General features: G+C 44.0%; 1 protein-coding gene across 1 annotated transcript in view; it reads left to right on the forward strand.

Annotated features, from left to right (window-relative positions):
- The first annotated feature begins 1,805 nt into the window (after nucleotides 1-1,805).
- The window catches only part of tnikb (TRAF2 and NCK interacting kinase b), a 54,898-nt gene continuing 41,473 nt past the window's right edge, over nucleotides 1,806-15,230 (forward strand). Inside the window, 2 exon segments of the mRNA XM_042068469.1 lie at nucleotides 1,806-2,209; nucleotides 12,218-12,283. Of these exon segments, the coding sequence (XP_041924403.1) occupies nucleotides 2,153-2,209; nucleotides 12,218-12,283 (123 nt within the window). The 5' untranslated portion in view covers nucleotides 1,806-2,152.

Consider the following 15,230-nt stretch of genomic DNA (forward strand, 5'->3'; position numbering starts at 1 on the left):
TGCAAGAGCCAATGGTTTATTTGTAGCAGTGGAGAAGTAAGAGGAGAAGCTGAGCTGATGCACACAGTGTTCACTGATAGCCCAGGAATTGAATCCATCCAGTTTGACACACTGATTGATTATATGCTATAATATATCACGCCTGAATTCAGATGTGTCACTGGGAGACAAGCGTTACTGAACTACCCCCGCCACCCCCCCCCCCCCCCCCCCCCCCACCACACACACACACACACACATTGTCATGAATGCCCTTCACTCTGATTATCATTCCTCAACAGCTCTCTCTCTCTCTTTCTCTACCTGACTGTCATAGGCTTTGGCTCTATGTATGTAGAGACATCACGGGTGTGTGTGGAGTGACATGTGATAGCTTCATCTTTTGATCTTCTATGTGCATCTCGTACGGTGCCCCACTTTCACAATCCGCCAGCGTCAGAAGACCCACCACTAGATGGCAGTCAGTTTTGTCACGGTACGCGTAATTGATTTCTGAAATCTTCAAAGATGCCCAAAGGAAACATTCGTTTGATAGAAAGTTTTTTATTATGTTTTCATTTCAAGGGTTAGATCTCAAGCAATGGCAATGCCAGCAAACAACTGGCATTGCCATCAACAGCTCGAGAGCTGCAGCTTTATCAGAGTCCCACTGCTTGAGACAGACTGGTTTAACATTCCTTTATTAAACCATTGCCACACATTCTTATAATACAGCATGGTGTGTGAGAGAGAGAGAGAGAGAGAGAGAGAGAGAGAGGATGTTTTCAAGCTGAGCTGATGCACACAGGAAGGGGGGGAGGTGGTTTATGACAACCAGCTGCTTACATAAACGGAAGGTGTGAGGAAGTGTGTGTTGTTGTGTAGCTCAGTGCTCCTTCTGTCTGCTGTACACCTTCCTGTTTTCTGTTTTCTACACTGTACCAGTGCCTTTTTCTCTTCTGCAGTGTGCTGTCTCTCTCTGCCTCTCTACTCTCTTGGGTATACACACATGACCATGTAGATAATTAATGCCTGTGTGCTTTGCAGGTTTGAAGTGATTGATACCTTGAATTACTGATGTATTTGTGTATGTGCTTGTCATCCACTTTGTTACAAGATTCCCTCACAGAGTAAATGGTGTTGTGCTGATATTATATCTGCTTCTAGTCTATCCCAGATAATCTTCAAACATATGCATCTTTCTCCTGACAAGCTGTTCAGCCTCTCTACACATGGACTAGGCTAAACATGAAATGTTTAATATGAAATGTGAAAAAATTATTCCAGAATGCTTGGGCTACATACCCACGCGTGCGCACACACGCGGCGCGGAAAGGGATGTAGCTTTGGATATAAATAGGCTATAACAGAATAGGATACACATGATACAGAGTATACGATAGTGCTTTTCAACTATATCATGATTTGTAGTTTCTATTTGCTTTGACTAGAGTGGATGTTGATAAGATGAGAGAGGACTTTAGAAAGGTCACCGGAAAGAGAGGTTCATCTCAAGGTTAAGAAGGTTTATGCTGTCGATGTGCAGCTGTTTGCTACTGCATGTTGCAACGCTGCAGACTGTAACCTTCAGTGTCAAAGCGTGGCCACACCTTGACTATTCACATTTTTAATCATGCAAATGTGAACATCCAGCTATTCACCAAAATAATTCCCTCAAAAATAGGCTACCATATCCGTGAACAGACATTACATTCACAGAAGTGAACTTGATGTTGTACAGATATTTACGTGGGTGGGCGTGTAATGGCACTGTAGGCGTCCGGAGTCTTCAGGAGCTCTGCCCGCCTCCTGTCCTGACCACTCCCGACAACGTTCGTGATTGACACTTTTCCGCCGGGCCGGGATATGCGTGTATGTGCGCGCCTGTGCCTTGCCCGATTTTGTTATAGTTCATCTGGGCGATGTAAACGGTGCGAAGCATGTCCTCCATACATGCGTTAATGTAGCACCTGAGACACTGGTCCTTCGTTTTCATTCTCGGTTTTCCCCCCGGGATCACGAGGGAATTGACTGTTTCAGGCATCCTTTAGATTTCATCCGGAGGGTGTAATCTTACTGCCAAGGATTCAACACCGTGGCCGAGGCGGATGTTGGACCCAGTCTACATGATTTTTGGGTGTCATCAATTTGAAATTTATTAAGCAAGATAATCATGGCGACCGATTCTCCCGCTAGAAGTTTGGACGAGATTGACCTTTCGGCTCTGCGGGTGAGTAGCAAAAATAATCCACTTCACTGTGCGTGAATATGTCCTGCATTTCTGTCATTAATGGTAGGCAAAATGGGGGTTGATACTCGGCGCCATGCACCTGATCGCTCCTGTAGATGTTACAACCTTAATTCACCAGTGTCTTTTACTGCAAAACCAGCAGGCTATAATAGAAAGCTATTGTTGCAAAGCTAAATTATTATGTTATATGATGCGGTGGCGAATAATAAGGTATTTCTGCTCATTTTGAAGGTGCAGTCACACATGAATTCACATCTGATTCAATTCATTGACAGACCGTCACGCTATTACAACACAACACCCCAAGATATGCATTATCGCTATAAAGTGTTATTATTTTGCAGAGCATTCGACAAAACCACGTGCAATAGCATGCAATATATTCATGTTTATTAGTAGCCTAATGTTTTCTAATTGGGACGACGAACACCACCGCGTTGTGTAGTTGTTGTAACGTCTTGTCAAATAAGTCTTACATTGAGATCACTTTTTAAATTAGGGCAAATGTGAATCCTGACGTAGGCTAGTCATATGCATTGCCTGCAACGCTCTCGTTCACATTGTAGGACATTTTGAGAAATGGTAGCCTACGCTGGCTCTTCATCTTCTACGCGGTGATGATTGACTGAATAATTCTTCATAGTTGTGTCTGAATTTCTGTATCTGTACGTGCGTTATTCAACATAACGTTGTTGTAGCCTATGCATATGGTGTATGTTTTTATGATTCTATGCACCCTGTTTCCTGCGCCGCCCCTAATGGTGGGGGAAAAAACATAGGGGAAAGATGGTACAGTAGGCTTGTGAGAATCCTGCTGTGGCAATATTGCAGTTGCGTCTCTCTTTTGTTCACCCCTTTCAGAAATCATTTCACTGTGACATACATTCACTGGCTGAGTGGACACTCTCCGACCGCGGCCCTCGCGGTGGACTAAGCTTCTTAGACAATCCAGCTCCTTGGGTATTCACGGTGTCTGAATTCAGCGAGATGAAAGACCGCACATCAGGCACGTTAGTTACGCAACGTGATCTTACCTGCAACACTCGAGTCAAGTCTGGGCACGATGGGCGTTGTAGCGAGTGCATTTGAGTGTTGGACTTTTTGTGAGGTTTTTGCCCTAGTGAACTGAACTGTAGGCCTAGTAATATTTTTGAACGAATTTTCAGGGGTAAATGGCACGTTTGAATACAGTACCTTGTCATTTGCCTTATGAATGAATGGACAGGTATTAGGCTACATACAACCCTTCATTGGAATAGAATAGAACAGTAGACAGTATTCCTCAAGAGAGCAATGTATGGTTTCAGTATGAGGTTGATTTTCCTCATCTTTGTTTTTTGAGTGAAAATTTCATATAGCTATACACCCATATAGCCATACACCCATAAATCACAAACATACAAAATCACATTTTGCATCTTCACAATGTTTTGCAAACCAGTGTCAGGTTTTCATGGACTTTTAGGGGACAATGGGCAGCACCCACCAATGGCTTTGTCTGAGGATCGACACCAGTGATGGTGTTGGAACTTTAGTGCAACCTGGCTCCTGTCCCTCTGACCCAAATGAGCTTAGTTCCATTTAGCACACTGCCACACTCATCTCCGTGTGGGTGTTTGGCATGCTCAGCACATCTTTCTGTTGTTTTTTTGACCTCACAGGCTAATCTCTCTCTCGCGCTACATCTAAAGTGGAGAGTGTGCAATTACATCACGCCGTGATTTGAAACGGTGGCCTGGGCCCTTCTTGCCTTTGCCCACGAGCTGCTCTCTGCTCTCACTGGATCAGTGGTGTCAGTGGAAAATAGGTCATCTAGAGGCAGAGCGCAAGGTTTGGCTTAGCTGGGGAAGCATTTTGATGTTGCACACACACTCTCAACGCTGCATAAAGTAGACCAATGGACAGATGCCTCTTAGTGGGGAAAATGATTTGAAGAGCAGAGAGATCAGGACAGCTCAAGAAAGACAAACACAGCAGTAGATTATCTTCCCATATAATGGTGAATGTCTTGACACTGACACTCTTGAAGCCGCATCACTGACCAATATAGTCCACAGTTGTGTGGGATGGTGTTAGTGCTCACCTGTCCTCACCTGTTTGGCCAATGAGCGTTTGATAGTCTCACCAAAACCAAGAAGACATTTTCCTGCATGTGTGGGATGGTGTTAGTGCTAAGTCCTCACCTGTTTGGCCAATGAGCATTTGATAGTGTCACCAAAACAAAGGAGATGTTTCCTGCATGCAGCCTGGAACATTAATCTTTGAAGATAAGAACAGAGTTCTGGGAGGCTGTCAGTGGCGCAGAACTGTGACTGCGCTCAGCGTGTTTTGAAAACATGGGAGGCACACAAAAGCCAGGCATGCATTTTGCTTTGTGAATAATTAATGCTGCCAAGAACGGACCTCTCTGAGAGCTGTCAGCAGAGAGAAAGAGAGAGGGTGAGAGTGTGTATGAGAGAGAGAGAGAAAGAGAGAGGGTGAGAGTGTGTATGAGAGAGAGAGAAAGAGAGAGGGTGAGAGTGTGAATGAGAGAGAGAGAGAGAGAGAAAGACAGAGGGTGAGAGTGTGTATAAGAGAGAGAGAGAAAGAGAGAGGGTGAGAGTGTGTATGAGAGAGAGAGAGAAAGAGAGAGGGTGAGAGTGTGTATGAGAGAGAGAGAGAGAAAGACAGAGGGTGAGAGTTTGTATGAGAGAGAGAGAGAAAGACAGAGTAAGGGAGTGTGTATGAGAGAGAGAAAGAGAGAGGGTGAGAGTGTGTATGAGAGAGAGAGAAAGAGAGAGGGTGAGAGTTTGTATGAGAGAGAAAGAAAGAGAGAATGAGGTGGGTGACAAGCTACCATGACCATATTTGTCTGCAAAACCCCCCACCCCAGCTCCTCCACCTCAGTCCAGCGTTTTTTTTTTCCGGTTGATGACTCTGGAAGCTCGAGGCCCCAGGGCTATGTTACTCAAGCACCGGGCAGCATGTACTCCTTCGTTGCGCACACTGGAAACTCTTAATGCTCGCTCTCCTGCGCCGAGAAGGAATGTGGGTGGCTGTCAGAGGGAGCCGGGGCTGAGCTGCAGCGTGTTTAGCCCACTCTGCATCATCATCATCATCATCAGCAGCAGCAGCAGCAGCTGCATCTTTATTAGCGCTGCCGTGCAAATATTAATCTTCTTCGCACTCCATTGTCGCCATGCCCAGTGTCGGTGGAGGAACAGAATAGCTCTCCTTGTGAGGGCGGTCAGGATTTTCACTGTGGCCTGTTTGCTGGCTGATTTGTGAATGACTGGGAACTGTAACAGATTACCTGTCTTATTCCCCAATGCCAGGCTCATCTAACAGGGAAGATATTCAGTGTTGTCAGATGGTGATGCTGAATGAGTAGAGAGATAATCATGTCTTCATTCTGTCTGCACACAAATTTCAGTGGATCTTTGAGGTCAGTTTTAACAATGTGTATTATTAAAGAATGAGCGGCCAGCTTTCCCAGCAGCATTTTTTTTTTTACGAGTGTGGCTTATCATGTACAGTAACCACGTGACTATTGTTTTGAAGCAGACAGATGTTCATGTGGAACAGATCCCCACATCTGAGGTTATTTTTACCATTTGCTGTGCTTCTTCCACTTTCGGGGACAGTGCCAAATGGGGTATTGTTTTGAAAGGCACGACAGAAGTTTTAATGCCAAGGGATTAGAGGCTTTGGATGACCTTGAATTTGAAAGAATGTAATTCTTTATTTTTTTCTTTTTGACAGAAGAGACAGCCAGGCAGATGTGAGGGTCATGAACTGTCTAAATTGTTGCATAGCTGTAACAGAAACGAAATTGTAGGAGACCCATAGACTAGTAGTTGACACATAACGAGAGACAGATAATTCAATATTGTGTTAAAACGACTGTTACGATCTAATGACTGTTATGATGTAATGGCTTGGTCAGGTCAAACCAACCCATGAGCGATAGCTCCATTCAAATGCCCTTCACTATCCCACTAAACTCACTCTTATGTACTATATAAAACTAGGTAAACCTCATGCCATACTTGCACACACACACACACACAAACACACAGACACTAGCAACTAGCACGATATGCTTAATGGGAATGTTGAATCTTAGGGTGTGGTTGTGTGAATTCAGGAGACCCTTAGACAGATTGCACAACACTTCCAGGTCAATATTCCATTTTCGGTTAAAGAATCACAGCAAGTTGTCCCTAAACTCCTGCAGTGGTTCTACTCACAAGTGCCTAATGGAGAGTTTGTGGATTCTTTCAACACAAGCTTTTACAGGCATTTCCCAGTGTTTGTGTAGCTCAACTGGCAGAGCAACACACTAACAATACCAGGGTTAAAAGTTCATTTCTGAGTGGGGCATGCATATATTATTTAATACCCCAACAAACACAGAAACCAAAAAATCCTAACTTGCTTTGGATGAAAACATCTGCCAAATTAATATATGTAAATAATTACAGAGGTGAAGAACCATTTTCTCCTCAGATGAACCCTGTTTTGACGACCAATCAAATGACACCCCTCCCTTCCATGCCCCTGACTCCTGACACTTCTGATTAACAAACTCGGCTGACACCATCAACGTCAAGTTAACATTAACCAGCTTCCATTGGGCTGATGAGCGCCTTGGCTAGCTTGCCTTATGTCTCTGAAGTCCCTCATCCATCCGTGACGCTGCACATCCAATGTCTGGACGGAGGGATTGCTCAGCAAGGGTGCCTAACGTCAATCTGCAAGAGATCTGCAGCTGCCACGACCACCGAGCTGCCATGCTAGCATCTACCGGTGCCTGGAGTCTGGATCGAGTGCTAAGAAACTCTGATGACAGCGTCAACCATGACACAACAAACAACAAACGGTCACTGTCTAGGACCACCGAGCTGATAATCAGCAGGGTCGCCCATCACAAATTCGGACTGTCTTGTCCTTCCAGTGCTCTCCAGACTGCCAGTGAATTCTCCGGGTTGGTCAGTTATAAAGAACTTTGTTGGTGTTGCATCGTAAAGACACAGCTGTGCGCAGTTTTCACGCGGGTCATCTTTGCCCTTGGACATTTTCAGCCGGTTGGAAATTGGACTCATTTTATTTTTAATTTTTATTTATTTTATTTATTCATTTGTTTGTTGTATGTCTTGGTGTCACGGGTACGCTGGCGACTACGCCGCTCCGTCCGGCATCTTTTGTGTTTGTTATTTCTTAAATGTATGTCTTGGTGTCACGGGTACGCTGGCGACTACGCCGCTCCGTCCGGCATCTATTGTCTTTGCTTGTCTGTGTCAATGACAATGTCTTATATGTGGAGCGCTTTGGGTTGCACTCTGTGCATGTTAAATGCGCTATACAAATAAATCTGACTTGACTTGACTTGACTTGACTTGACTCAATGTTGATTGGCTGGAATTCTTTATGGCTCGGTTCAAGCTAGGGTTGAACTATTTTGTACTATTGGTGCGATTTCTCTGCCAGATACAGGGAATGTGATTTGCAATGTAATAGTCAAGCTTCAGTTCATAATGCATTTCATACAATACATTTAAAACATGTGATATGTGAGCATTACCACTTGAGACAATATTGAAATATTAAATGCTCTCTACCAATGTACCAATCCAAGGATGAGAATGAAAATATATGAATTGCTTCCAAAATGTACTCAGATGACTCCTGTTCTTTGCCCACTCTTGTCCTATTGGTCAAGGCCAGCACTACTTTTACTCGTATTTTGCCATATCATACTGCTGCCTATGGTGCTTTTTTAAATGTTGGGACATGTTCATTGTGTTGCCTTGGGGCGCAGAAACTGCTCGACGACAGGTCGAAGCCTGAAATACTCAGAAATAATCACAGTCACTCCTCTTCTGCACTAATTCAGCAGCAGCCATTTCTTTGCATGTCTGATTAGTGAGCTGGACAGTTTGTCACATGGGGGATGACAGTTGAAAAACCATACGCAACACGATTAGCCTCAGAGTTGCGAGCAGCATGATTAATTTACAATCGCTTATTGTATTCTAAAAATTCAAAATGCAATTTTGATTAAAACAATATTCGTTGTTTAGCCCTAGTCTGAGCCACTATATTTCCTATTTACAGAGCTAGGATTGTGTATACCAGTTTGTCTCGGTGTACACACTGAAAGGACAGCCAGAGGTCTGCAAGTAGCAATTTTCTGAATTCAACAACATGCGTGTTGCATCAGAATCCCAGAATGCATTGTTATGCAGTTGTCCAGTGCAGAGCGGATCCCCACAGGTCCATTCAGGTGTCAGCATGCCTGAGCGATAATTGGCCTGTTGTCTTGGAGCTCTGTCACTGGTGACACACTTTCTACTGCCTGCACTTGCCTCTCACATATGTGTGCCTCCATTTTGTCTTGTTGTTTTTTGGGTGAAGGGGCTGAGCTGGTATGTGGTTAGAGCATAGGTGCATTTTTGAGTCTCTTTATCTCACAACAGATGGAGATGCTTCACTTCGTTGTTTGCGTCTCATTGAGATTTCGTTTATAGCTACAGCTACTTAACTGTCGAGTCTTCGCTGGTTGTTTGGTCTTTGTGACATGAAAGGATTCCACTAACCCATCCCAGTTTTAACAAACACTGTAAATACACAGAGCTTCACTAAGATTTACATTTCTTGTTTTAATTAGCTACTGAAATCTCTAGGCTTTCGGTCCCTTCTGTGCAAGAGAGTAGGAGAACTTTTTTCAGATAACCTAAATTGGAGAATGTAGCAACATAGAATTGTAGGATTCTCTGGTTGTTGCGTTGTGTTTTAGTTCTAATGGTTGTATTGAAGATGGTCAATAAAGCTTGACTGCGGCACACAGGCCTAAGGCACAGTTATGTTATGTACAATAGTATGGACCTCTCCCCGTTGTATACTACACACAGAAGTAACATATGAACACATCAGAATACAGTAAGAATACCCCAGAATTCTACAGAATCAATACAACACAAGTCATTTTGACTCTGCAGCAACCCTCAAAACAAACAAACAGGCACATGTTAAGATGGGTGAATACCAGCCCCAAAACAAAGCACAACAAAAATATCCCCGTTTTTCTCTTCGTTCCACATGATGGATCGTGTCTGAGGCAGTTGGCCCGGTCATGTCATTCCCATTTTCCAATAGAAAGTTTCAGCTAGCCTAGCACAAGTGCCACAGTGATCGCCCCATCCATCAAAACTCCCGTCTCTCCCTTTGTTCCAGTGTTAGCTGGCAGCGCTCTATGGCAGCGCCTCTGCCTGTTGTCATGCCCGCCTGAGGTGTTGCCCTCTGGAGAACGGCGAGGGCCGCCTCTGTTCTCCCTGCCCTTGCGTTGTGCTCCTCGGAGCGGACTGAGTTATGGTGTTATTTCCCTGTAATGGAGGAAGGAACAGCTGTAATGGCGTGTAATTTAAAGCCACTGAACACACTCCCAGGGCCACCATGGGAAATCAGGCTCCTGTTAGAGACAAGGCAGTGGGAGGCATGGCTCTCTAGCTTCCTCACTTCACAGTCTCAGATTGATGTTGGTCGTTTTTGGCTTTTTTACTCTTTTCCTGTTGTTTGTTAGGTATTTGTATATTCCATCTAAACTTGTTGCAATCCAAGTTTGTTGCATAGGGCTGACACCCACAAAATATATAAGGGATAGATGGAGACTGCAATCCACATGGCGTGCACTGTAGAGGGATGAGCTGAAATCAGCCGTCTGAAATCTTTGTTCAGGTGTTTAGATGACCTCTGCTTACTTGAGGCCAGAGATCCTGATGGAGGCTGGTTGACACAGCCCATCTGCCTGATGGCATATCGGAGGGAAATAGCTTTGGTGAGCAAATCACATCACAATAATCCCCCTCAGAATAGATGCTCAGGCATGGCATGAGTCCATACACCTCCTCTTATCCCAGATCATGAATTATTAAGTGCTGGGTTAGGTTAGTATGTGCTCTGGGATGATGTAGCTAGTGTTGTTTTTTAAAAAAGGTCAGGTCAAGTTGGTCTTGAAATTACAGAACCATATAACACAAAAGTATTTGTAATACCTGATTAATGGTTGTTAGTCATTTTCAAGGTATTAGTAGGTATGTAATAAATGTCAGTGATCTTTCACATCACAGTAAATTAATTCAGCTGAATTGAAATGTCTCTGGCAAACCTGCTAATTTCTAATGCTATAATAGAAGGGTTCTCAGTGATCAGTACGTCATCATTATTAGTGCATTAGTTCATCATCATTGCTGTTCTTTTTATGTATCATGGGTTTGTATCACTATATGTGACAAAGGTTGAGTTTTTTCATGGTCCCTTCTGTGTGAACCATCTAAAACAGGACAGATGGGGGGCGGCTCCCTTTACCCATCAGCCCCTGGGGGTCTTTGCTGATGTGAGTCTGTGGCAGTGCACGTGACGTCATGTCGGAAAGAGAGAGCCTGCTGTCTGAATCAAAATTGAGGGACCGGCCGTGCGCCTGACCTAGTTTAACCACACATACTTAGTGACTGGCCGTTAGAAGTCACGCTCGGCTAGAAAGATTCCCGCTAAGGTCGGCCTTCTGCAGTCTCCTGCCTTTAATCCCTCGGCAACGTAAAACTCATGTTTATTTCAAAATAAACATCTCCATTTGACGTCTGTGCCGCCAAGTGAAGGCTCAGGTGCTCTTGAATGTTGGCCTGAATATTTGGAGAACAGACTGACAGGCATGTCTTATTATAAGTGCGTCTGGATAATTCCAAAGCACCAACCTTAAGAACTTTTTTTAGCTGCACTGCTTTCTAAAATCACCTGCGCAAGAGGGCCTATTTGTCCTGTCTCTCTTTCTTCCCCAAGTTTTCAATCCCTTCTTCTCTCTTATCTTCCATTCATTTCACCTACTTCCTGTTTTGCCTCTCTTCTTCCTTGTCCTTACCCAATATGGCTTAGTTGAGAGAATGGAAGCGTATGACAAAGTTGAAGGGTTCCTCTCCATCTCCTGTGAGTTGAATGGCAGCTATTGTTGGATTGCCATGACAACCTATCCTATCCCGCTCATTGTTAAAAAAGCTTTACATATAATTCTGGTTCATTTATTTTATTCGGTGGGGTTGTACTTCACTCAATTTGGCACTGTGACCCTACAACCGTACTAACGATACATGGAGCGTGCTGAAACAGACACTCTGAACACAAACATTTTGGTGATTGAGAACAGGGTTTCCACCTACTGAAATCCTTACTGAAGTCCTCTTAAAGGATAGTCATACTATTTGTCTGTACAGTAGTCTAGTGGCTTGTTGACCCTTTAGAACAGGGCAATGTGCGGTGTACTGTCTAAACCCTATAGATGAATGAGGAAGTTAGAGAGAAAAATGAAGAACTGTTGCGGGAACTATGGCAAAGGTGCTCTCTGACTCATCATTTACTGAGAGTTGCCTTTCAACGGAAATCTCAGACTGGAGTTTTCACCACAGATTTGATTAAGGCATTTGCTTTGTACCAAGTTTAGACTGTAGTATTAATTAAGTCGTTTCACGTTTAGTATATTATATTCTTGCATAATTAGGTTTCCTCTAACAAAAAACTCTGATTTGTGCAGAAGAACATGATGTAGGTTCTGTCAGAGGTTACATAATACTTTAAGATAAAATAACATTTGGTGTGGGAGTATTATGGGATGTGATGATGATGAATCTAGTCTGACATGTTGATGAGTCTGACAGCTTTTGAGTGACTCACCTTGCCAAGGAAGAGATCTTGCTCTTTTAGAAGCTCCAACTAGACTCTACAAGCATGGCCTTTTTAGATTAAGATAGCTGGTATCAAACTATCTGAAAGACTGAGACTTTTTCCAAGTCGTGACTCTCCGCATGCCGTGGCATGTCGTTAGATGTCTTAGATGGTCTGGCAACCAAATTAAAAGTTAATGAGCAGTGCTAAGATTCTAAAGAACAGTGCTCTGTTCTTTAGAATCTCAGTGCTGGTTTCAGGCTCTTCTAACCCCTGTTTTCTTTGTCTTCACAGGACCCTGCAGGCATATTTGAGCTGGTGGAACTGGTTGGGAATGGAACCTATGGTCAAGTATACAAGGTAAGACCCTCCCCAATCCAACTTCGGGTAAACTGTTGAGATGGCCTGTAATTCAGTCCCCTTAGATGGACGGTGATGGACGACAGACATCATGATGGGAAGCAACCATGGTGATGCTACGCCCCCACATGCCAGGCACTAATTCTTGCTGTAACATAAGCAAAGACATAAAAACCTTTTCCCTGGAAATGAAATTGAGGCTAGAACTGATGCATATGTAGGCTACTTTAAAGGCTGTCAGCCAGAGAGTGTAAACATAAAGAACTTATTAGTCTATGTGAAACTACCATCTTGGTCAAATAATGAACTTAAACTATTTAATGTTTTAGCAGAAACTAGTACTAATGAATTATTATTGTTGATACGAAATTCTCGCTGATTGTCATATATAGCTCTAATATTTTTGCGAGGCTACAGCACTGAATGCACTCATCTCCACGTGTTAAAAGAAACCATTTCTTTCATTATAGTTATAGGATCAGAAGACCTCCATCTTTCTCAGGCTTGTATTTTGTGCATTTGGCAAAAGCCCCAGACAGCAGTGGAGTGGTAATCGGAATTCATTATTTGTAAAAGTTGTTTGCTGCGCCCTCCTGTATCCTGGACTGTGTGATCGCAGCCTCTTACTTTCACTTTTCGCTGCCCTCATAGTCGGCATGGCCGGTAGCCTGATAACTTATTCCACTGGTTGGTGCACATGCAACTGTTCTATCCATCTTTTACCAGGATTTCATTGGAGCAGATATTGCACACAACGGTAGCCTTTGTCTCTTATCTGTCCACTTTCATCAGGCCATATATATACCCTATACCATATTTTATATTTTTTATGTGGAAAATGATACATTTATTTCTATACAAATGTATGGTAATTAGTGTTTACTAACCCCCCTCCATCGCAATATTTTACTGTACACATCGTCAAATGCCAATTAAGGGGACATCGCTCAACCCTACTATAAATGTAAACTATTCCAAGCTCACAGTTACACTGCTCACAGTTACACTGCTCTTCTCAGGCGTATCATTGGCCACCTCTCACAGCTCAGGCCCTCCTGTCAGCGCATGTACCTGCCCGCAGTGTGGAACAGCTCTAGGCTAAGGAATGTAGGAGCATGTCAGGGCATATGTGTTGTCATATGCTCCAGGGGGCTTTTGAGAGTTATTTTGAATTGGAGCCCATCGCACCAACTGTCCTCCTAGTTACCATTTAAACAAGTCTCTCTTGATGTTGAAAGTGTATGAAATGTGTACACTGTGCTGGTTAAAGAACTCCTGGTAACACTTTACTTGACAGTATCGACATAGGAGTGACATGACAATGTCATGAACACATGACACTGTCATGACACATGAACCCTAACCCTAATCCTAACCCTAACCTCTAACCTCTAACCCTAATCCTAACCCTAACCCTAACCCTAAACCTAACCCTTTATATTATTATTATAAATGTTTATGACTTGTTTATGACACATTCATGACAGTGTCATGTCACTCTTATGTCGATACTGTCAAGTAAAGTGTAACCGAGTGCATGTTGTACATGCTAATTTTTGTTATGCAGTGTTATTCTCACTTGAACAGTACGGCTTATGGCATTTGTGATAGGAAAATGAAAGTGCACATAAGCAGCAGACATCCATTTTAGCTGACCCGTGTGTACAGTGCCAGCTGATGTCAGACCAGGGACCGCTGTGGTGGAGTTCACCGCTGCGGCCGAGGCCCTGGTGATGTAGCACATGCATCAGTCATGTCTCCCTCCACCCTCAGCCCCTAACTGACCTTGTTCTCACACGGCACAACTCCCTGATCAATGCATACAGTCAGCATCATTGATCAGTGTTGGGGAAATCACAGTAAAATGCTCTATGAGTGTGTTTGCTGTGTCAGGCTGTTACTGACAGGATCTGCAAGCCAGTTGAAAGACCTCTCTGTGTGTGTGTGTGTGTGTGTGTGTGTGTGTGTGTGTGTGTGTGTGTGTGTGTGTGTGTGTGTGTGTGTGTGTTGTGTGTGAAAGATGGGGGGGGGGGGGGGGTTGTGGGTGCAGACAGGTGCAGTGGACAGCAATTATGGTTACTGTAAATATGCTTGATTTTGCTAAAAGGCTAATTTTCAACTGGACTCCCCAGGGTGATCACATGTGTGTGTGTGTGTGTGTGTGTGTGTGTGTGTGATTTACACATGCGTCAGGGTGTCAAAGCTTATGAGACATCATTAGAGCCTCCATTAGGCGTTTTCCAAACACTTTAGGTCATCTGTGATTTGTACTGACTCGCATAGGCCTGTAGATGAATGGAATGAATCGACAAACTTATCATTGTACTGTACCTCACACTCCTCACAGTGAGGGGTGACAGGGGAAATGGATGCCATAACAGCTGCCGCTGTGCTGAAACAGTGGCCAGCAACGTGCTATCTGGTTCTGAGAACTTATTTCAGATGACATTGACCCAGTTCTGTGACAGCAAAGCCCAGGAGATCTCTCTCTCTCTCTCTCTCTCTCTCTCTCTCTCTCTCTCTGCAACTGCTGAGATTGCTGATGGAGCTGAGATACTGCATAGGGCTCCTCAATGCAGTTGTTCACAGTTGAGAGAGCACCTTTGTGCTGGCACCTCTTACTCCCCAATCTTTACAAACCTCCACAAACAGCCAACAGAGATTACAGATGCCCCCCCCCCCCCCTTTTCTGGACGGTCCTTCATGTCCTCTCACATTTCCGCATGGTGGATTGAGTCTCGGGTTGCCCCCCTTTGGCAGCTGGACGAGAAGGTCTGAGTCATGTCGGTTTTTAAGCAAGAAAAACAAATAAGCATCTCGCCTTCCAGGGGTACAGGGGCAGTAGTCTTTTTTTCCCCACAAACAAGCCCAGTGGCAAACAACAGTCCTGTTTAGAGTGTCGGTTGTGAGAGGGTAAGATCAAAGGCACCAAATTACACCCATTTTC

This window comes from Alosa sapidissima, chromosome 17 (assembly GCF_018492685.1).
Source record: "Alosa sapidissima isolate fAloSap1 chromosome 17, fAloSap1.pri, whole genome shotgun sequence".
In the NCBI taxonomy this organism is placed as follows: domain Eukaryota; kingdom Metazoa; phylum Chordata; class Actinopteri; order Clupeiformes; family Clupeidae; genus Alosa; species Alosa sapidissima.